The following is a 23,547-nucleotide window of genomic DNA, read 5'->3' as shown; positions in this document are numbered from 1 at the left end:
ATTAATATTTTGATTTGTACAACTTATTAATAGAAGAGTAACAAGTGGTATCAAAGTTCAGTTCTTAAATATTCAGTTTAGAGAAAGGAAAAAAAATTTTAAAGATTTTATTTATTTATATGAGAGAGAGAGAGAGCATGAGCAGGAGGAAGGGGCAGAGGGAGAGGGAGAGGCAGACTCCCTGCTGAACACAAAGCCCTACATGGGACTTGATCCCAGGCCAGGACCCTGAAATCATGGCCTCAGCTGAAGTCAGATGCTTAACCAACTGAGCCACACAGGCATCCCAAGAAAGGAAAATTATTAAAATAAATATAATTATTTATAAATATAATAATATTTAAATAAAAATAATTATTTTTAAATAATTAATTAAATTAAAAAAATAATTAAAAATAATTAAAAGCTAATTTTGCCTATAGGTCTTTTAGAATTGAGTTTTTGTTTTGGCTGAGGTGTACTAAGTGGCACAAATTTTTAGGTTTTGAGAGTCATTTTGTAGTATTTGATACCTGCATTCTTTTCTTTTCTTTTTTTTTTTTTTTAAGATTTTTTTTTTTTTTATTTTTATTTATTTATTTGACAGCGAGAGACAGGAGATCACAAGTAGGCAGAGAGGCAGGCAGAGAGAGAGAGAGGGAAGCAGGCTCCCTGCGGAGCAGAGAGCCCGATGTGGGGCTCGATCCCAGGACCCTGAGATCATGACCTGAGCCGAAGGCAGCGGCTTAACCCACTGAGCCACCCAGGCGCCCCATCTTTTCTTTCTTTCTTTTTAAAAAATATTTTGTTTATTTATTTGAGAGAGAGAGAGTATGTGAGAGAGAGCAAGCAGGGGGAGGGGCAGAGGGAGAGGGAGAAGAAGGCTTTCTGCTGAACTAGGAGCCGATGCAGGACTCGATCCCAGAAAATTGGGATCATGACCTGAGCCAAAGGCAGATACTTAACTGACTGAGCCAGCCAGGTGCCCACCTGCATTCTTTTCATATGTGGTTGAACGTACTACTATTTTATGTGGTTGTTTAAGACTTTGTTTTGGGGCAACAGAGTATTCATTTTACTCGATTTTCTACTCTTTTTTATTATAGTATTCATCGCCAGCCAGCAAAATGTTATCTTAGAGGTACTTTAATATTTTATAATACCTGAAAATGAATCTTTTCTGTTTTAACCTGTAGGTCATTTCCTTTGCATTTTGATGAAAATTCCTTTTTTGCTGGGGATAAAAAAGAAGCAAACAAATTGAAGGTAATTATTTCATATTTTCTTTTTTTAAGATTTTATTTATTTATTTGACAGACAGAGATCACAAGTAGGCAGAAAGGCAGGCAGAGAGGGGAGGAAGCAGGCTCCCTGCTGAGCAGAGATCCTGATGTGGGCCTCGATCCCAGGACCCTGGGATCATGACCTGAGCTGAAGGCAGAGACTTTAACCCACTCAGCAACAGAGGCACCCCAATTATTTCATATTTTAACTGAAGTTTTAGATTCAAACTTGTATGCAGATATGAATATAAGCCCCATGTTTTTATAGTTAACAATAAATCTTATTCTGTATTAGGATATTATAAGAAAAGCCAGAGTCATAATCATTCTTTTGCTCTAAAAAAGGAAGTCCTAAGGCAGGCCAACTTAAGATCTAGTTTGTGTTGTGTTCAAAGTATCAAAGTGTGTCACTGCACACTTTACAGATGGCTTTCATATCAATGGTCTCATCACAAATAGAAGTTGTAAATTAAAGGAAAGGGATCCAGAGCCTGAATGGCAGTATTTGTCTTTTGCTGAGGAGAATTCTGAAAATGGCTTTGGATAGAGTAAAGCCATTTAGGAGGACAGGGCCCAGGGTTTGTTACTCATCTTATTTATCAGGAATGAAAGGTATTTAGGGAGGCCAGAAGAAGAGAAGACATGATGTCCTACAAAATAGAGATTAGTTTTTGTCTAATCTCTTACCTCTTATATACCTCTTATATACCTCTTATGTGAGGTATAAGCTCATACAAGACCATCTTGGTGTATATTGGCATCAAAATCCTACAAATATAATATATTGCTAGGAAGACTTACTAAACACTATGTGCAAAATATGATTCCTGTCATTAAAGGAAGGGACAGCTCCTAACCTCAGTAGATTTCTACTCTGTTTGGAGACTCAAGTAAAATTATTACCGTTCTCTGTTACAAAGCTAAGGTAAGTAAAGGCAGGTCGCTCTCAGGAGCACTGGGCTTGAACTGATTTCTTCAGAGTATGACAATATGCCTCTGTTTTGTAATCTTTGTTTCTTTCTGTAAGGAAAGAACCTGATTTTATGCAGTTTGCAAACAATACTTCTTGCACTGATTTTTTTTTTGCTGTTAAATAATAGTTATTTTTGATCTCCCATCTACCTCCTACAGAAAGCATTCTTGCTAGAAATACATACTTCATGCTTATATAACCTGCCAGGCAGCTTCCAGGAACTTGGTAGTGAGGGGGAAGATACTGTAATAAGACTTTTTTTTGTATACTAGTTTCACTTTCTTCCTTATTTTTAGTACACTTGCTGGTTTATTGGAAAGTGTTTTGGCATCAACTCTTTTTATATTGTGCAGATTAGAAATATTGCACATGATGTTTTAATTTTATCAAAACTCGGAAACACTCAGATTTGATGTTCTATGGAGTTTAACAGATAATTTTTCTGAATTCTTTTATAATAAAGAAGTAAAACTTGTTAATATCAGAGATTTACTTTCCTAAGAAAAAGTAGTTTTATGGTGAACATCATGGATTTGAACCGTAACATGAGTTTTATGTATTTATTTTTAAATATTTTTAAATTTTATTTTATTTATTTTAAGTAATCACTGCACCCAAGGTGGGGCTCAAACTCATGACCCCGAGATCAAGAGTCACATGCTCTTCTGATTCAGCCAGCCAGGTGCCCAGATGCGATTTTTATAATTAGCATAAATTGTTACATTAGTTTCAGGTATATATAAGTTCATTTAAAAATCTCATCTTTTTTTTTTTTTTAAGATTTTATGTATTTATTTGATAGACAGAGATCACAATTAGGCAGAGAGGCAGGCAGAGAGAGAGGAAGGGAAGCAGGCTCTGAGCAGAGAGCCTGATGCGGGGCTTGATCCCAAGACCCTGGGATCATGACCTGAGCCAAAGGCAGAGGCTTTAACCCACTGAGCCACCCAGGCGCCCCTAAAAATCTCATCTTGTCTGCATTATACTCTATCCATGGATGGTTAGAAATAGAAGATGGTATGGGGCGCCTGGGTGGTTCAGTGGGTTAAAGCCTCTGCCTTCTGCTCAGATCATGATCCCAGAGTCCTGGGATCGAGCCCTGTGTTGGGCTCTCTGCTCTGCGGGGAGCCTGCTTCCCCTTCTCTCTCTCTGCCTGCCTCTCTGCCTACTTGTAATCTCTGTCAAATAAATAAATAAAATTAAAAAAAAATAGAAGATGGTATGAAAGAATAGTCCAGTGTTCAAGATAGAGTAGGATATCATTTGAAGGCTTCTGAAACATTTAAGAATTGGGTGAGAATTGTTTTCTGGTCAGTTGGTTTCACTGGACATAAATTACAGTAGATAACCATAGCATGTTCGATTGTTCTACCCACTGACAGTACTTTTAAGTGTTGACCTAAAAGCTGTATCCTGAACAAGGAGAATGTGTAAGTGAGTTAGGTTCTGGTTATTTTAAGGATGTTAAATTTTTTTAATCTGAGATAACTTTGGGATATATTTAGATTGTTGGACATTGATATCTGGGGAGGTCACAGATGTTTTCTCCTGTTCTGATCTAGTAAACTTCCAGCTTATTAATTGGGTTCTACATATTAAGTTAACTTATGCATTTCTACTTGGTTTTAATTTTGCAGTGTTATTTTGGCTATCATAAGCAACCATGCTTACTCTCTGTGTATGCTGTATGCCAGACAGACTCAAGAGCTGCCATGTTCAAGTGTTTTAATTAACAAACATAACAAATACTGAATTTTGGCAGTGTCTACAAAGACAAGCATGGTCTTTTAGAACAGAAGCTTCCAACCTTTAGAAGTATGAGAGTCTCTAAAGTCAAAAACTTTCAAAGCCTCTCCCCATGATAACAGTATTTCTAGTATCTATTGATTGTGAAAATATAATTGCCAAAAGGCCAATATACATTTAGAAACCTTTTTTTAAAAGATTTTATTTATTTGAGAGAGAGAGAGCGTGCTCACAAGCTGAGGAAGCAGCAGGCGGGCGGGGGGGAGGTACGCCCCAGGGTGAACAGGGAGCCTGTTGTGAGACTTGATCCCAGGACGCTGGGATCATGACCTCAACTGAAGGCAGATGCTTACCTGACTGAGCCACCCAGGCGCCCCTTAGTAACACTTTTTAAATAAAAGTTGTGTTTTATTGATCATAATATTTATATTCATTTGGAAATTTATAGTGCATACCTGTGACTTATTTATCCTGTCTGCATGCAGTGCTTGTCTACGTATGAATTGTTTAGGCCTGTGTAATAACTATTAAATCCTCCAGAGGTCAGCACCTCATAGGATGGGAACATTTACTTTAGAGTAATTTTACTATGCTGTTATTATTGTTAAAAGTTTTTTGTTAAGGTCGAAACACAAGTTTAAAGGAAGCCTTAAATTACCAAAATTTACTTACAGTAGTATCACTGGGTAAATGTTTTTTAAAAGTTGGTTTAAAGTTCAAATTACCAGGGCACCTGGATGGCTTAGTGGGTTAAGCCTCTGTCTTCAGCTCAGGTCATGGTCCCAGGACCCTAGGATCGAGCCCTGCGTCAGGCTCTCTGTTCAGCAGGGAGCCTGCTTCCCCCTCTCTCTCTGCCTGCCTCTCTGCCTACTTGTGATCTCTCTCTGTCAAATAAATAAATAAAAATAAAAAAATCTTTGAAAAAAAAATTCAAATTACCTCCTACTGAACTCAGTCCAAAAGCACAGAAACACAAGATGTAGACTATTATTAACATATGACAATAATTAATATTAATAATATGAGTGTTATATTAAATTAATACAATATTTGTATTAATAAAGATGCAAGATCTGGGATCCATTAAAAATCTTTTATATAATACAGCTGTTTCAGAGTCTCAAGCTGAATAAAGCATCTGGGGAAGAACTATCCCAAAATGAACTGAGGTCTACTTTGAATAGTGGGTACCAATCTTTGCTGATTGATTCCTATTTTTAGATCTTTGGTCCTGTTCTTTTCTGGTTGAGCCTGGTATGTGGTTTATCACTAAAAAGAGAGAGAGAGAAACACTACATGGTCCTCAAATTGTGGGCTGATTGATATAGTGGATTTTCAATCAGAAATATATGTCAAGGGTCACCTGGGTGATTCATTCAGATGTCGGACTTTTGACTGTTGGTTTGTTTTTTTTTAAAGATTTTATTTATTTATTTGACAGAGAGAGAGATCACAAGCAGGCAGAGAGGCAGGCAGAGAGAGAGAATGAAGCAGCTCCCTGTGGAGCAGAGAGCCCAATGCGGGGCTCGATCCCAGGACCCTGAGATCATGACCTGAGCCGAAGGCAGCGGCTTAATCCACTGAGCCACCCAGGTGCCCCTTGACTGTTGGTTTTGGCTCAGGTCATGATCTCAGGGTCATTGGTTGGAGCCCTGCTTAGGACTCGACTCTCAGCAGTCTGCTTGAGTTTCTTTCCCCCTCTCTCTCCCTCCCTCTCTGTTCTTCCCCCACCCCTGCTGGTGCTCTCTCACTCAAGTGAATGAGTGAATGCTTAAAATACTGTAAGTCTGGGATTCCAATACAAGTCAAGGACAGAGGGAGTTACTTGGTGAATCAGTTAATTTCCATTGGAGTAAAAGAAGGGTGTGTCCTTGTTGTCCCTTCTTTTTTACTTATCCCTTAAGGACATATACTACTTTTGGATGAATTGGATTCATTTTGTCCAATTATAAACAACATAGTACTTAGTGTACATAGATATATTCATATGTATTAAAAGTATAAAAAAAAGGAACAATAAACACCAAATTCAGAATAATTATAGAGGGTAGGGTATAGGACTTTGGAGGGGTGCATAGAGGGCTTCGTGGTACTTGTAATGGTTCCTTTCTCAAGATTGGTAAAATGTACATTATATTCTGTATATTTATGTATGATAACATTAGTTATAAGTATATTTTAAAATAAAAGGTATAATAAAATAGTATTAATAATAGTAAAATATCTGATTGTTTTACCTAATTAATACCTGGATTAAAGCAGGACTTTAATAGGAAGCCATATTTTGAAATTCCTCCCTCCCTCTCTTCCACTCTCTCTCTCCTTTCTCTTCTTTCTCTTTCTCCTTTTTTGGTAAATGATGCCACTCTACCCCTGTCCCCCTTCCTCTGAAATTCACATGTAATTAATAATCACATAAAATAACAACAGCAGCAACAAAAGCAATCAGAAAAAACAGAACACTTCAGCTCAGATGGTGTGTATTTGCAGATAGTTTAGTTTCTGAGTCAGGCAGGCCTGGGTTCTAAGTTTGCTGTTTACTCTGTGTGGGAATTTGGGCAGCCTAAGCTCTCTGAGCCTTGTGTTTTTAATTCATTATGTATAGATTATAATAAATCTACTTTTGGATTTGCAGAGAAGATGAAGTTGTATATGTAGATTCTGGCATGCAGGAGGGGCTCAGTGAACATGGATTTTAATTCCCTTCCTCTTCTTTGGTGCCCGTGGGGACCCTTGCACAGTGCTGGGCACAGAGAAGGCACTCAGAAAATACCTAGTGTTTGACTAGATGCTACATCTTAATAAAAATCTCGTTAAATTGTTTTTAGGAGGACTTTCGACTGCATTTTAGAAATATTTCAAGAATCATGGATTGTGTTGGTTGTTTTAAATGTCGACTATGGGGGAAGCTTCAGGTAAACAAATCTGATTCAGTCTTATTTTTCATTTATTCTCTGTGCAAAGAAGTTTCTGATTTTTCTTTCTTTACTATTTCTCTTACAGATTCAGGGTTTGGGTACTGCTCTGAAGATTTTGTTTTCTGAGAAACTGATAGCAAATATGCCAGAAAGTGGGCCCAGCTATGAATTCCATCTAACTCGACAAGAAATTGTATCATTATTTAATGCATTTGGAAGGTGAGTTTGAAAGTAGTGAAATTGTTTCTGTTAGCCAAGTAAGTCTAAAACGGGTTAAGTAATATCCTTTTTAGTGAAATTATTTCACTGCCAAATTCTGTCATCTTATGAAATACTTCAAGTATATACACACACACAATCATCAGGTGATGTTCTTTCCTTTCCTCTATTGATTTTTATAATTATGATTAATTACTGATTGGACTTCAATATTCATCTTACTGAATTTGTACATTTTTTTCTAATTATTAAAAAGTAGTTTTTGTGCTGTCCAAATATTTTTTGAAGGTCCTGGAGAAATCATGTTTAATATATGCATACATATAAAATTGATCTGCAAATTCATCATCATGTAAAAAGGTTAATAATGCTTTAAAAATAATTTTCATGAAAACGATTGGAAGATAAGCTTGAAATAAGGAACTTAACATTACGAAATGTAGGTATAGATGCCTTTCTTTTTGGCCCATCATATGTAAAGAATGCAGAGATTTATACAAACTAATATTTTCTAAGGACTACATTTCTTCACTTTAAAAAAATTATGATTTGGGGCACCTGGGTGGCTCAGTGGGTTAAGCCGCTGCCTTCGGCTCAGGTCATGATCTCAGGGTCCTGGGATCGAGTCCCACATTGGGCTCTCTGCTCAGCGGAGAGCCTGCTTCCCTTCCTCTCTTGCCTCTCTGTGGTTTCTCTCGTCAAATAAATAAAATCTTAAAAAAAAAAAAAAGAGCCTAGTTTAAAAAAAAAAATTATGATTTACTATTTTGGGTTTGAAACAATTGACCTTCAGAATTATTCTCTACTACACAAAAACTTGATAGATACGGTTCATTGAGAATTCAGCTACTTTCTTCATGGCGGAAAGCAGAACTAAAATACACTTAAAATAATGAACAAACTTTTTATAGCAAGTAGTGAAAACAGTTTGGTCACACATTTACTGTTTTCACTTTTTGTTGTTGTTGTTTAAGATTTTATTTATTTATTTGACAGATAGAGATCACAAGTAGGCAGAGAGGCAGGCAAAGAGAGAAAGGAGGAAGCAGGCAGCTCCCCGCCAAGCAGAGAGCCTGATGTAGGGCTCAATCTCAGGTACCTGGGATCATGTCCTGAGTTGAAGGAGAGGCTTTAACCCACTGAGCCACCCAGACATCCCCTGTTTTCACTTCTTATAGACTAAAAGCTTTGATTCTTTGTATATTTACTAACTGTGGAACATTGATTAGTTTTCAATTTTTGTATACTTATACATTTTTAAAGATTTTATTTATTTGTATATTTTAGAGTGAGAGACCATGTGTGTGCAGGGGGAGAGGTAGAGGAAGAGGGAGACAGAATCTCAAGAAGACTCCATGCTGAGCAGGAACCATGCAGGGCTCCGTCTCACGTCCCTGACATCAGGACCTGAGCCGAAATCAAGAGTCAGATGCTTAACTGACTGACATGGACTCCAACTTATGCATATTTAAAATACATATTTTAATGCTTATGTAATTTATATTTATGCACTTTAAATACTATGCATGTGAATATACTTAGGAATACTTTAAATACCTAAGTATTTGGGGGCACCTGGGTGGCTGGCTCAGTTGGTTAAGCATCCGACTCTTGATTTCAGCTCAGGTCCTGATCCTAGGTTCATGAGCTCAAGCCCCATGTTGGGCTCCACACTGGGTGTGGAACCTACTAAAAAAAAAGAAAAGAAAAAAAAATTGCCCAAGTATTTTAATATTTATATACTTTCTAATTGTGTATTTTAAAACTTTAATACTAAGTTTTGAATACTTAAAAATAACTAACTTCAAGGCAATATTATCTTGGTTTTAACCATGTCAGATTAAGAACTCAGGTACATCAAAATTGACTAAATGGTTTATGCATCTTTAAATTTATTGAAATAAATTACTTGAAAATTTTTCTGTGCTCTAAAAATGCAGTGATGAATAACAGAGAAAAAGTATCTAAATTACCTTCTGAGTGAAATTTTTTTTGGTTACAGAATTTCCACAAGTGTGAAAGAATTAGAAAACTTCAGGAATTTGTTACAAAATATTCATTAAAGAAAACAGAAAACAAGTTGAAACCTGCCTGTTTCTGGACTATGAAGGCCAAAGAGTGGAATTTCATTCAAAGGCATAAGAGTAATGACATTCTTAAGCCAAACATTTTATATAAAGCTGCTTTTGTAAAAGGATAATTATATTGTTTTGAGTAAACAATTTTTTTAAATTGTGTTAAGTTTATGTATAATAGTATTGTGAGTAAAAGTAACACTTTGATGATGTGGTACAAATTTTAAAGTTTAATATTGAATAAAATCAGGATTTTCAAATTCATATATGTTAAAACTAAGTAAATGTTATAAGTCTCTCAATTTTGTGTGAGAAGATGTAATATAAATAAAACTATGGTCAGTGTGTTTTGAGCGTTTAATAGGAAAATGCTAAGGAAGCTCATGAATCATCCATAATTAACAACTTAAGAGCTTTCAGTACATTTATGGTTACCAGATTTAGTAAATAAAAATACAGAATGCCCAATTAAATTTGAATTTCAGATAAACAATAATTTTTTATATAAGTATGCTGCATGCAATGTTTAAGACGTACTTATACCAAAAATTATTTATTGTTTAAAATTCAAATTTAACTGGGAGCCCTGTGTTTTATCTGGCAACCCAGAGTACATTAGTATGAAGCATAAAGTAAAAAAGTATGAGAATTATATTGCTATTTAGATTGGCTTTTTTTAGTGTGTAGAAAGATACAATGACAACTCAAAGACTTAGGGGATTTCTACACATTGTGAAAAGTTGAATAGATTTATATATTTATTCTCATAGTACTTTAATGCTGAATAAAATTTGGGAGAAACTTTTTATTTTTATATAATTTCAAATTTATAGAAAAGTTTCCAAGGTAGTACAAAAGAACTCTTTACCCAGATTAACTAATTGTTCACTCGCGCTTTATCTTTCATGCTCTCTGTCTCTACACACGTACACTATTTTTTCCCAAGTCATTTGGAAGTCAGTTCCAGGCATCATGCCCTTTGAACTTTAAATACTTCAGTGTGTAATACTGGATAATTTTTTTAAATGATTTTTTCAGAAGAAAAAAAAAGTGGAACTATAATATTGTAAGCCTTAGGATAAGGAATCATTTTGAGTACTGGTGTAAATAAAGTTTTTTTTGAGTTTGTTGTCCTTTTGACGCTTGATCTGTATAGTCATAAGGCATGTAATTTTTGGTTTTTTGTACCTGAGGTTCATTTCCTTCTTATCCCTAAAAATTAATTTTGGGAGATTTTCATTAGTGGCAGTTCTTTAATGATAAAAATATTTGAAGGGGTTTAAGAATTTTGATCACATGGTAATTGTGAAATTATAAAAGAAACTATAGCTCAAAATGATGTGTGCCCTCTTTATACTAGGAAGTTATACCATGTTGAGATGTCACATTATTAATAAAGCAGGGTTTATTTATATGATGGTTTAGAGATACCATTTTATACTGCTGTATACTTCTTTTCTATGTCCCTGAAGTCTGGTATATTGCCAAGTACATAGTAAGCACATGGTGGGTATCCAGTAAATATTTGTTGAATGACAATATGAATATGTATTTGGTACATCTTAAATGAAAAACCACAGAGCTGAGTTTAACAATATGTGTCATATTTTTCTCTCTCCCACCCCCAACTGAATAAGGCAGGAAAAGAATGACATTAACCTACTTATTAAGTCAATATTCTTGGAGACTCGGACTATGCTGTGAGCACCGTATGTAAAAGTTTGAAGGACATTTGTAGTACTCTGAACCCATGGTGGAAGGGTTTAAATGGCAATTTTGTCTGTATGCTCTTCTGACTCTCTCGTCATGCCCTCACCCTTTTTTAAGTCGCTCTTTTTGAAAGAATATTTCTGTCATCACTTTGTCACCTCCCACTTGCTCCTTAACCAAAAATCTTGCTTTTGACTCTGTAGTCCCTAACCATTTCTTCTTTTGAAGTCAAAAATTTCAGTTCTAAATTCATAACTCAGTTCAGAAGCCATTTCTTATTTGACATTTTTCCCCCCTGCATTTGATACTGTTGGGCAGCCCCTTCTTTAAAGATATACCCCTATACCCTTCCCTCAGATTCCTTATATTTCACTCCTGGGCTCCTGGATATGTCCTTTTTTTAGGCTTTTTTCATTTATGCCTTAAATGTTATTCCTTAGGCTTATACCACCACTTACTTCTCACTCTTGGGTAGTCGTAACTACCCAGTTGGTAGTTCAGTGATGTCCAAGTTCTTACCATTAGTCTAAACTTCTCAATCCGTCTGTTTATAACATGTCTTTACTGTTGTCCCACAGGTATCTGTAGGTCTTAAAACAACCATTTTCTCCCCAAATCTGTTCTTATGCCTGTGATCCTTACTCTGGTTAATTTCAGAGCCATCATCATCTAAATTCTCCAGGCTCACTCCTCTGCATCTTTCCCTATCTGGTCAGTGTGTTAGCACTGTGGAGTTGATCTCCACATGTCTGATGCATTACTGTCTTTCCCTTTTCTTTGCTCTTATCTAGAGCACTACCGTGGCCTGCTTCCCTGTTCCCAGCCTGTCTCCTGCCATACACCCCACAATACTGTCACAGCAGGCTTTCTAGAAGCACTCAAACAAGGTCCTCTGACATGTCTCCCAGTCCTGCCCCCAGCCACCATGCTTTGATAAAACACATAGTTCTTCAAATGTGCCGGGTCAGGTCACCACACCTTGGTGCATGCTGTTCTCTTTGCGTCATGTGCTCTAGCCATCCTTCTCCACCTGGAAAATGCCCATTTCTCCTTGCAGACCACCATAACGCCCGCCTCTGTGAAATCGCCCTTGCTCCACCCAAGGAGTATCTTCTAATTGCCTCTTTAATGTCACCACTGTAATAATTACAACCTACCTCTATTGTGTCACTTATTGTACTGTATTTTCTTTTAAGCCTCCTTTACTAGAATGTGAGCTCCTTAAGGGCAGGAAAAGGAACTTTACCCACTTTTGCATCTCCATAGCATATTTTTTGGCATATAAACACTTAATAAATGTTTGTTGAATAAATTGCTTTTCCGATGACAATTTTATTGTACTGGAGGTCAGACCTTCACTCCGAATATTCTTTATGACAAGAGTCAATAGATTCCCAAGAATTTGTGACTTTGGGGGAAGGTCAGTAAAGCTCAAAATTTGGTGTGGTTTTGGCAGGTTATGAAGCGAGTCTATTATGGAAAAAATGGTAAGAACTATTCTTTGAGGGGAAAAGGCAACAACATCACTGAAGAATTTCTTGAATAATCAAAGAATAACTGCTCAAGATTATGGCCTAGCTAAATTTATTCCTGTTTAAGATTGAAGGAGAAGGAGAGCGGTGTTGTAAGTCATTTCATTACAAAGATTTTTTTCTTAGCTTAATGTTGGAATAAATGTACTATTGAAATCATACTGATATTTTAAACTAAGGTGCAAATTCACATAAAATCTGTATAATATTAAGGGACATAATGTCCAGATGTAAATATAAGCTCACTAACAACAAACTGTCATTTGTAATTCCTGATATTTTTGTCTTTTCTTTGGTAGCACTAGGGTTCTTCTCTGGGTATGCTAGAAACTCAGGGTTGTCAATGGAGACATTTTAAGCAAACCAGAGCACCAAATAAAAGCACAAACACTTTTATTTTTAACAGTAGTGTTTTGTTACCATTTAGTGAAACAACAAATAAATACATTCATTGGCCACAGCTATATCTTTATGACCAGTTTGAAACTGACTGTATAGCTGAGAAACACTGTTAAACAATAAAAAAGGCAGCTATGCATAAAAAAGCCACTTTAACTATAAATTACATCTTTCATAAAACTACAATCAGCTATAATGAGTGGTAAGAGTCTCAAAATTAATGACCACCCAAATGAAACAATAAAAACAAGTACTGCTAATCACTGTAGAATTACACACTTAAGCAATGAAATTCACCATTCTAATTAACCGAAAAAGAAGGTCTGAAATTGTCATCATGTGCTTCAGTGCAGGATGAGCAGGGAATCGGTAGCCCTTTGATTTCATCAACTCCTTCTTTCGAGACCAAACTTAAAGTGCTCCTAGTGCTTTGGAATTTTTAAGCAAATATTGGGCCAGAAGCTTATCTTTCTTTGTCTTTGGTGATGTATTATGGGAGATGTGTATAAGGAGACAAATGTAACAATTCAGGTACCCTAGTTAGGAATAAGAAGAAATAAACAAATCTGAAATTTGGAAGAATCCACAAATGCAGCTGAAAGAACCAAGATATTTTACCTGGAATTTTTTTTTTTTTTAAGTAATCTTTGTTTATCTGGTCAAATAGGAAAACTACCTAGGGAGGCCTTAGAAAAAATGTACCTTATTTACTTTGAACCCCAAGGATTCACAGAGATAACATATCTTTTCAGATAGTTCTAGGTAGATACCCAGCATTATTAGGAAAATAAATAGTTGGCATTCTGAAAAGAAATTTAGTAACTGAAGTTGTCCTCAAAATATACTCAGTTAAGCGCATGTACGTTGTCATGTAAATACTAAGGTTAACTTCTGTACTACACATTTTTAAAGAATTTGGTTACAATAAGAGAACTTATAAACAAACCCAAAGTAACATTTATAACTCTAGGTTTATGCTTCTGATTGAGTTCAAAGTCATTTTGTATGATAAAAAGAGGGAATTTCTTTGGCTATGTACGAGCCTTTCAAAAGAGCAAAAATATTAAAAATTTCATTTGTTCCTGTTAAACTTTTGTGAAGTTACTAAATAAGCAATTATTAAAACATTGAATGGTGTTTTTTTTTTTCCATCGAAAGGTATTTTAAGAGTACAAATAAAACATAACTTTCTAACCAAAGCAGAAGACAGAAAAGGACAGTTGTATTAGTTCAGTTATGAAGAAACAGATCAGCAGACAATTTTACGTAGCTGGTTGTCTTTAATCGTGTTGTGACAACTTCCCAATGTTGCCTGTTCCCTTGGCATCTTGAGGTATTCAGCATCTACTTCTTTCCATATAGATACTGGTAGAAAGTGCATTTTAAAATCTTTATTACCTTAGCCTACCATATATATATTATTTTAGATTTGGGATAGGACATTCAAGAGAGTTTTAATATAATTCTAGAAGTATTTCAATATTGTTAAACAGTGGTTTTATACTTACCTAGTTAGTACCTTTGTGTCAGTTTGCTTATTTAGTGCTGGAATTAATTTGAATTAAATTTGATCTGGCTTTGCCCATTTACAAGATACAAAAACGGGAAAACTAAAGGAGGAATTACATGTCTTACGAAGTATTGCACTTGAGTTTACTGCAATAATGTATCATGATTAATTTACCTGAGGACAATTCTGATTCAATAGGTACAATCAGCTATATCTTGTTCAGCTAAATCCAATGCTTTGAAAATGTACTCATGTTTTAACTTAGAATCATACATTTTATGAATAATTCTTAAATGCATCTGTAAACTTGTTTAGTCCCAAGAAGTTTCTACCAAAATCTCCCTATGCAAAAATCACTATTGCTTTCTTGAAGAACCATGCTTAAACTACTACAGATATCTTAATCATACAAAATAATCACTTGACCAATTCTACTCAAAATAGCCACTTAATTTTTTCACTGGTATAATTTCTTCTTGAAGAAATGTCTGTGGCTTTCCAAAGAACACTGCCAGTCATCACTGAAAAGGATTACTGTGGTCTTTAAAAAAAAAAAAAAGATTGAATAATTTCAGTTGGTATTTTACAATCATGCTTAAAAGAACTATCTTCAATGATTACATATATTTTAGATTTTAAAAAAGAATGATACATTGTTATGTCTTAATCCTGTGCACTGTTCACACTGTAAAATTTTTATTGGGTGAGAATTCTGCATAGAATACACCACTGAATATACAGGCTTTGATTTGTCATAGGAAAATTGCCTCCTAATTAGGTGTACAGTGTAATATCCCAGTGTGAACACTGGAGTGTGACTTTGGGGACCTCGGTGTACTCTTTCAGGACAAAGATAAAAGTGCAAATATGCAAATATGCATGTGATGTTCCAAAGTCAGGGTGTTTGCAGCCATCAAGTGCCTTAAGATCTAATCCCTCTCTTCTCCCACTCCACACTTCCCATTTTACTTTGTTTTGCTATGAAGTCAAAAGTAACAGGTGTGTCCTCCGCTGAACACAGCCACATTTCCAGGCTTTGTTTTCAGTTATGACAGATAATGGAATGTTTATGGTGGTGGAATTTAAACACATCGAATATACACGTTCATGTAAGACAATGGCGGAATCACTGCTCGGTAATGCTCTCAGTTTTGTGGTGTTACATACAAGCTATGGTGATTGCTCATATCTAAGTTGCTACAAGTAAACAACAACGGAGCAGTATCTGTCACAGGTCCATTCAGGTGGGGAGAAACTGTGTAACTGTTGCTGCCACACCCAGTCATGGTGCCATACCAGCCCAAACCTTGCGAATTCGATAAACTGCAACAACAAAAAAAAGGCAAAAAGGCCATAGGATGGTGATCAGAATACAGGTCATGTTGGCATTTTTAGCATTCAGTGACTTTTATAATACAGTTAGTATCAAATATGTTGAAATACGTTTTTTTGCCAAATAACATAATAGCTTTCTATAAAATGTAATGACTTTTATCTAATATCCTTGATTTTATAACATGTATTACAAAAGAATAAATATATCAGAATTAGAACTTGATTATCAGATAATAATATAGTGCTTATTAAGGATGAGGCTCTATTTTAGATCATATTTGTGTGGGTATATATATAATAATGTATATACATGCACATGCCCTATTTAATCTTCACAACAATCTCATTAGATAAACTATTACCACTATTTTACAGATGAAGAACAGACTAAAAAATAAAGGTTAAGGAACTTGTCCAGATGAAGTGAGAATTGCAGAAAATGCTATTATCAAGCTCCAAGCATTATGGAGGTATGCATTTCGGCTTTCACTTTGCCCTGATACATAGCTAATGGTACAGGGCTGCAATGGTTTTAGAATAAGAAGGACACAAGATATTCAATGGCCCCTAAGCTTCTTGAGAGTTTCATCCAGGGTTTCTTGGTGGGTTTTGGATATTTCTTGGTGGGTTTTCCTATAAATAAGGAAACATATAATCACTCTAATCATATTCCTTCCCTGTTCATCAACCCCTGCTGGCTTTGAACCAACACGGAATCCTGAAATGAGATGGTCCCATTTTACACACAGAGGCATTTATTTCCCAAATAAAGGTAATATATCAGCTTAGAGTCAGATGACAGTTCTTTATAGTATAGGTCCCGCTATGTATGTAACACCTAATGCTCTAAGATCCAGGTTAAATGATCTTATTTACTGACATATGGCACCCAATCTACCTTTCTCATATTTGGGTTAAAGCTTAGGTTTGTTCTTGTCAATCTATTCAGTACTAATTCAGTACATCTACCTTCCTTCTCTTGAACTTCCCAGTCTTGGCAAGTCATCATCACTATCATATCGTCTTGGATTGTCGAAAAAGTAAGCTCTGGAACTGTAATTGTGACTATTTATCATGCCAGCAGGTGCCTGTGAACAAAGTATTAAATAGCATATGAATGTTTCTTTTCAACTAAGAAAGGAGGCTGAGATCTAGAATGCTTTTTAGTTTTAAGCTTTGCCCAAAAAACCCCCAGAAAATTGATATAAACTTTCCATTATTTTTATAAAAATAAGGGGAACAGGCATTGGGGAATATTATGATATCATACCAAGTTCTGGTTTAATCTCTGTGCCCGGAAAAAGAGTACCACTGACCATGCTGGCACATGTTCCCACAGAAAGAGGACCATTCCAAATACTATATACTCTTCTCCACTTATGTCTTCTAGATGAGCCTGTGAACACAGTATGACAGGGCCATTTTTAAACTTGTTTTTTGTATAAGCAGTCACCCGCCACAATTAATTTGCTTCAGGTAGGGTAAGTTAAAGCACACCAACTATAGGCATGTAAATCTCTAAATTAATTTTCCTTTTTTTTTTCCATTTTATTTATTTTTTCAGCGTAACAGTATTCATTCTTTTTGCACAACACCCATTGCTCCATGCAAAACGTGCCCTCCCCATTACCCACCACCTGTTCCCCCAACCTCCCACCCCTGACCCTTCAAAACCCTCAGGTTGTTTTTCAGAGTCCATAGTCTCTTATGGTTCGCCTCCCCTCCCCAATGTCCATAGCCCGCTCCCCCTCTCCCAATCCCACCTCCCCCAGCAACCCCCAGTTTGTTTTGTGAGATTAAGAGTCATTTATGGTTTGTCTCCCTCCCATAGTTTGTGGTTTTACATCCTTTAAAGGACATAAAAATGCTTTGGTGTTAAGTAAAATAAAAAGCTATTAACTTTTTCAATGCATCAGTTTGTGAAAGTATTTTTAATATATGGGTAAATTGAAATGATCTAATTTTTAGACCCCACAGTCTGAAGAGAGTTATGAAAGAGATGACTGGTTCTAGCTACTACATAGCAAACCTAATAGCACCGACTGAGTTACACCTGTAGAGAAATGTCACATGTTAAGTAGCTCAGCCCCACTACTATTTAAAAATATTTTGCTTTGAGGCAAAAAAAAAAAATGCTTTGGGGCCTAAACTTCATATTGAATTTGCTTTTATTCTGCTAGATGTTGGGTGAGAGAAGAGGCAAAAGGAGTGGGGAGAATCTTCCAGCTGGAACTACGGGTGAAAATTCCCTTACTAAGGAAGGAAAAAAACAAACAAACAAATGAAGAAAATTCCTTTTCTTTAGAAAGGTAACTGAAATTCTGATAAAATGATATTCCAGAATGTCTTAAATTCAGCACAAAGTTATATTAATGTAAAGACATGACATGAAGCTATGTCAAACTGCACTTTTAGGAGGGAGATGGAGAAAGCTGGGAGGTTAAATATGATAGCTAGAGTACTAGGAATTACTAGAACAAACAAACACCTGGACACCCAGAAACTATGAATGTTCTCCCATGATCATGACTGATAGCACCAGATTTTCAGAAAAGATCCTTATTTAAGTATCTAAAACCAAACCAAATATTTAGGTTATATGTAGGTCTTGGGTTTGAGAGAATAAATTTCATCTTAACAAGTCAAAAATATACCCATATTCACTAGCTAATGATAGGCAGTCAATTTATCTAGAGATAGTTCAACATTATCCTTGAAAAAATTAGTAAAATATAGGGTTATGACCAATAAATAGGTTTATGGCCCTATTAGTATTATCCACAAAAAGAAAAGAAAGTACTCCTTCGGGAGAAGTTCTCTCTGAAGAATGATTTTAAGTGACACATGTAAATGAGGATTTTTAAGCATAAACTTTAAGTATGGTTACTGTTATAGTCAGAGATAAATGTTTGGAAGTCAAACACTTAAAATATTCTCTTAGTTAATGCTAATTTCATTATTATATTATTAGATTAGCAATACATGGTAGCTACTTACCTTATCTGAAAGATTATCCCAGCCATAATTAAATGGACTTTCTAATGTATCCTGAGATATGGTGATCACCACCAAATTATAACAAGCTCTTGAAGAGTAGAGAAGAATGACTACAGAGCCTACGACAACAGTCTGGCACAGAGACATACCCTAGAAGAGATAAAACTCGTCATCATGGCACTCCACACATTTGTCACAAGCTGTTCATCCACATTCAACAGAGTCGCCTCTCGCAGTGGTGAGCTCACTGAGTGAGCGCTTGGTGGAATAAACTCTTGGTTATCCTGCTTTGCAATTCCTATCCTTAGAACCACTTGTGTTTAAACTACCCAATTAATACAAATAAGTTATTTGCCAACTTGGCCAATGGTAGCTGGAGGAAGATTTTGTCCTGCCAAGATTACATTACTCCCTTAAGTAATATGGGAATGAATAAATTGGTGCAATCTATATTAATTAAGAGAAGTAGTTTAGTCGTAATGAGAAAAGAATGGGAAATAGAAGAAAAAGAAATAGAAATAGAAGAAATTCCATGTCAGACACTTAATTTCTGATGAGATACAAAATTAGAATGGAAGTACAGCTCCTATGTTATTTGCTTCATTCTATTAAAGAGTTGATGTTAGTCCCTTATTGAAGTCATTATGTTGACAACAAAATGATGTTGGCACTAAAATGTCCTTTCAAATCCATAATATTTTAATACCAAGACTTCTGTTGTTTCCACAAATAGGAAACCTTATAACTTATTACTTAGTCACAATTTAGTAGTCACACTCAACTCAACTGTGTATTCTGGAAAAAGGTGCAGTATCACCTTTTTATAGGGATTATTAACCTGGGTCTATATTTTAATATAATTGGTTTCCTTTGTAATCCTATTTATCTTATGCATTAAAAACAATATTCTGAGAAGTGACACAATTGCCAAAGAGACGTACTGCAAAAAACACCCAGTATGGTATTTTGGAAATTTGTGTTCTGGTTGTCACATGATGGCATTTAGCACACAAGGGCAGGGGAGGCTAGATGATCCACAATTCACAGGAGAGTTCTCCACATGAGAGAATTCCTCTCTAACCTTCTCTAACTTTCTAGGGTCCTCTTAGAAATTCATGAAGATGAAAAACCTGTTTGTAATGATCTGAGCCAAAACCCAATTGTTTTATATATAAACAATGTTTATGTTTGCACAGTTTAAATAGATGCCAACATTTCCAGACACACATATAACATGTAAACTGAGGGAAATTTGTAATTTGTTTTGTTCAGAACTTTATCAAGAATGGCCAAAATTTGGAAAATCGTGATACAGACAGCAATACTGTGTGTGGTGTGTAAGGCACCAACACAATACCCTGTAACAGTTTGTGTTTGTAGCTGTCCCATTCAGTTTCTGTGTACAGATAACAAGCATCTGACTAGTACATCATGCCCCCCCAATTTACATATTGAAATATTGGTCAATTGCTTTCCTTTTATTTCCTCTTTATTCCCAGGGCAATTATGTTGAATTTTTGAAGTTATGTGTGTAGGCAGATTAATAAATTGTTAATTGCAGGATAGAGTTTATTAAAAATACTTATCAGAGGGGTGTGCTGGGTTTGATAGGATTGAGAGCCATTATTGTAACTTACTTCTTTATAAGAACAACACATTTTAGGGCATATGAGAAGAAGGAGAACTAAAAGATAAAAGATACCTTGAAAGATGTTGACAGAGTACCTTTTTAAGCTTAGTCACTACCATAACAAAAAGTGTGTGTGAAAATAAATAAAAGCCTAGCAAGATTAAAATTCTCTAAAGTCAAGTCTAAAATTTTTTATGGTGTGCATTTTTATTTTTGTGAATCCCCCAAAAACTATTAATAAAAAAGCTAATCTAAAACCAATCCAGATCCAATTTTAGAAGTACTGTATTATTAAAGAAACATTGGGTAACAAAAACTTAGAATGCTGTAAGCATTACCATTCTTTAAAATAATCATAAGTAACTTTACAGAGGAATAAAATGACCACTAAATGCGCTTGATCCCAGACATAATATAGAGAGATTCTGCTTATACTTATAAATACTATAAAAACTAAAAAAAAAAGATTGCTAGAAAAGAGCAAATAATCAATAACACTGAGGTAATTAATAAAACAAGATTACAGACAAATTACATACATATAACAATGAAAGAAGCCCACTAATTTAGAAAACAAAAGAAGATTCTTCCTGCAAAACACAGAATTACAAAACAAAACAAAGCAAAAAAGGATTCTGCAACATGGAAGCTGTTGTCAAAAGCTAAAGAAAATCTTCCTAAAATGGATAGAGTCATAACGTACAATTCCACTCAGGAGCAGTCCTCAAGGTCTTATTTTCCCTTCCTCTATCCCTGCACTTTTTCAGAAATTCCATACCAGACAAGGAAAGAAGAGTTACACCTCACTCCAGGATGCCTATTATTAATATATTGGTATGTATATCATTGACTATAGTTCAATTTTGTTTACAGGTATTTTTAAATGCAAGTATGCAGAAATTTCAACTTATCATTCACTGAGTTTTGACAAATGCATATACACCAATATAACCCAAATTTCTACCAAAATAGAGAACATTGCCATCACTCCAGAAAGTTCCTCATACCACTTCCCCATCAGCCAAACCCTCAAAGGCATATACTCTCCTGCTTCTGTTTTTATAACTTAGTTCTGAACTTCAAATAAGTGGGACCATTCAATATGAACTCTTTTGTAGGTTTCATTCAGTCAGCATGATGTTTTCTGTTTCATGCATGTTGTTGGATGTTTCAGTAGTTTGGTCTTTGTATTGCTCAGGTGGTTGATTAGAATGACCAACTCCTCCCGGTTTGCTCAAGAGTTTCCTAGTTTTAGCACTGAAAGTCCCACATCCCAGAAAACTTCTCAGCTCCAGAGAAACCAGGACAGTTGACCACACTAATTCTACTAATTAGATGAAATTGTTTATATGACAGTTTCATCTGTTGTTGATGCACAGTTTCTACAAACATTCTTATACAAGTCGTTTTGTGGACATGTCCTTTCACTTCTTTGTGGTAAATACCTAAAAATGGAATTACTGGGTCATATGGTATGGATAAGTTCAGCTGTATAAGAAACTGCCAGATCTTTTTCCAAGATGGAGGTACACTTTTACACTTCCAACAAAGTACGAGAGTTTCAGTTGCTCCACATCCTAGACAACAATAGGGGTTTTCAAGCTTTCTAATTTTACTCATGCTGGTAGATGCATAGTTGTATCTCATTTTGGTTTTAATTTGCATTTCCCCAACAACTTACCGGCCATTTGTATATCTTCTTTGTGAAAAATCTAGTCATATCTTTGACCACTTCTAAATTGGGTTTTGTTTTTTTTTTTTTTTTTTTTGAGTTGTAGGAGATCTCTATATATGCTGGAAATGAGTCCCTTGTCTGAAATATGTATTGCAAATATTATCTTGAAGTCTGTGCTTTGCCTTTGCATTTTCTTAGTCTTTTCTTTGAATGAGAAATTCGAACTTTTAATTAAGCTTAATTTATCAATTTATTCCGTCTGAATACTTTCTATGACCTAAGAGATCTTTGCTTACTCCCAAGTTATAAAGATGTTTTTCTGTGTTTACTTCTAAAAGCTTTAGAGTTTTTTCATTTATATTTAGGTCTATCATCCATTTAAAAATTTTTTTGTATGAGTATAGTATGAAATGAAGTTAGGGGTTCATTTTATTTCACTTAGATACTCAGTTTTTACAGCCTCATTTGTTGAAAAGCTCCCATTTTCCCTTCGGATTGCTTTAGCACCTTTGTCATAAATCAGAAGACCTTATAAGTGTGAATTGATTTCTAGTTTTCTATTCTGTTCCATTGATCTGTTTGCCTCTTTTATGCTAGTCACACAGTCTTAATTATTGTAGCTTTATACTAAATTTCAAAGGCATGTAGTATAAGTTCCCTGCTTTTTCAGGGTTTCTTTCTGTTGTTCAATATAATAGCCATTAGCTTCATGTGTGTATTTACATTTAAATTAAATTAAATTAAATTATTTATTTATTTGAGAGAGAGAACACACACACACACATGAGGGGCAAGGAGGAGCAGAGCGAGGAGTGGGAGAACCAGAGAGCCCACCAAGCAGGAAGCCTGACGTGGGGCTTGATCAGGCTCTGATCTCATCAGGATCTTGAGATCAGAACCTGAGCCAAAGGCAGATACTTAACTGACTGAGCCACCCAGGCTTATAGTTAAGAGTTAAGGGACTCTTGGGGCGCCTGGGTGGCTCAGCGGGTTAAAGCCTCTGCCTTCGGCTCAGGTCATGATCCCAGAGTCCTGGGATCGAGCCCCGCATCGGGCTCTCTGCTTGGCTGGGAGCCTGCTTCCTCCTCTCTCTCTCTCTGCCTGCCTCTCTGCCTACTTGTGATCTCTATCTGTCAAATGAATAAATCTTGAAAAAAAAAAAAAAAAAAAAAAAAAAAAAAAAAAAAAAAAAAGAGTTAAGGGACTCTTAACTATAGGGAACATACTGAGAGTGACTGGAGGGGAGGTGGGTGGGGGAGATGGGGTAACTGCGTGATGGGCATCAAGGAAGATGTGTGATATAATGAGCACTGGGTGTCATATGCATCTGATGAATCACTGAACTCTACCTCTAAAAGCTAATAATACATTATATGTTAATTAATTGAATTTAACTAAAAAATTTAAAAATTAAATTATCAAATTCTCTTTCACAATAGCAACATTTCAAGTGCTCAAAAGTTACATATGGCTTGTTACAATACTGAATAATGCAGATATAAAATATTTTCATCATTACACAAAGTTCTATTAGGAAGCACTACTTTAAAAGTATTTTTGGATCTT

General features: G+C 35.5%; 2 protein-coding genes across 3 annotated transcripts in view; one reads left to right on the top strand and one right to left on the bottom strand.

Annotated features, from left to right (window-relative positions):
• The window catches only part of ERO1A (endoplasmic reticulum oxidoreductase 1 alpha), a 49,004-nt gene extending 38,698 nt beyond the window's left edge, over nt 1-10,306 (top strand). The window contains exons 13-16 of the mRNA XM_046008511.1: nt 1,176-1,245; nt 6,810-6,896; nt 6,985-7,118; nt 9,121-10,306. Of these exons, the coding sequence (XP_045864467.1) occupies nt 1,176-1,245; nt 6,810-6,896; nt 6,985-7,118; nt 9,121-9,181 (352 nt within the window). The 3' untranslated portion in view covers nt 9,182-10,306. The remainder of the gene's footprint in view (nt 1-1,175; nt 1,246-6,809; nt 6,897-6,984; nt 7,119-9,120) is intronic.
• Nucleotides 10,307-10,647: 341 nt separating this feature from the next.
• The window catches only part of GPR137C (G protein-coupled receptor 137C), a 70,667-nt gene continuing 57,767 nt past the window's right edge, over nt 10,648-23,547 (bottom strand). Inside the window, exons 4-7 of one of the 2 annotated variants that reach the window (XM_046008512.1) lie at nt 18,677-18,826; nt 16,950-17,075; nt 16,649-16,767; nt 10,648-15,667 (exon numbers count right to left, since the gene is read on the bottom strand). In XM_046008512.1, coding sequence (XP_045864468.1) covers nt 15,490-15,667; nt 16,649-16,767; nt 16,950-17,075; nt 18,677-18,826 — 573 coding nt within the window. In that variant the 3' untranslated portion in view covers nt 10,648-15,489. Of the gene's footprint in view, nt 15,668-15,730; nt 16,313-16,648; nt 16,768-16,949; nt 17,076-18,676; nt 18,827-23,547 lie in introns of those variants that run through there. The other variant, XM_046008513.1, reaches the window with a different exon arrangement.

Source organism: Meles meles, chromosome 6 (assembly GCF_922984935.1).
Source record: "Meles meles chromosome 6, mMelMel3.1 paternal haplotype, whole genome shotgun sequence".
Lineage (NCBI taxonomy): Eukaryota > Metazoa > Chordata > Mammalia > Carnivora > Mustelidae > Meles > Meles meles.
Note: the sequence above shows the minus strand (reverse complement) of the source record. Positions and strands in the feature narration are given on the sequence as shown.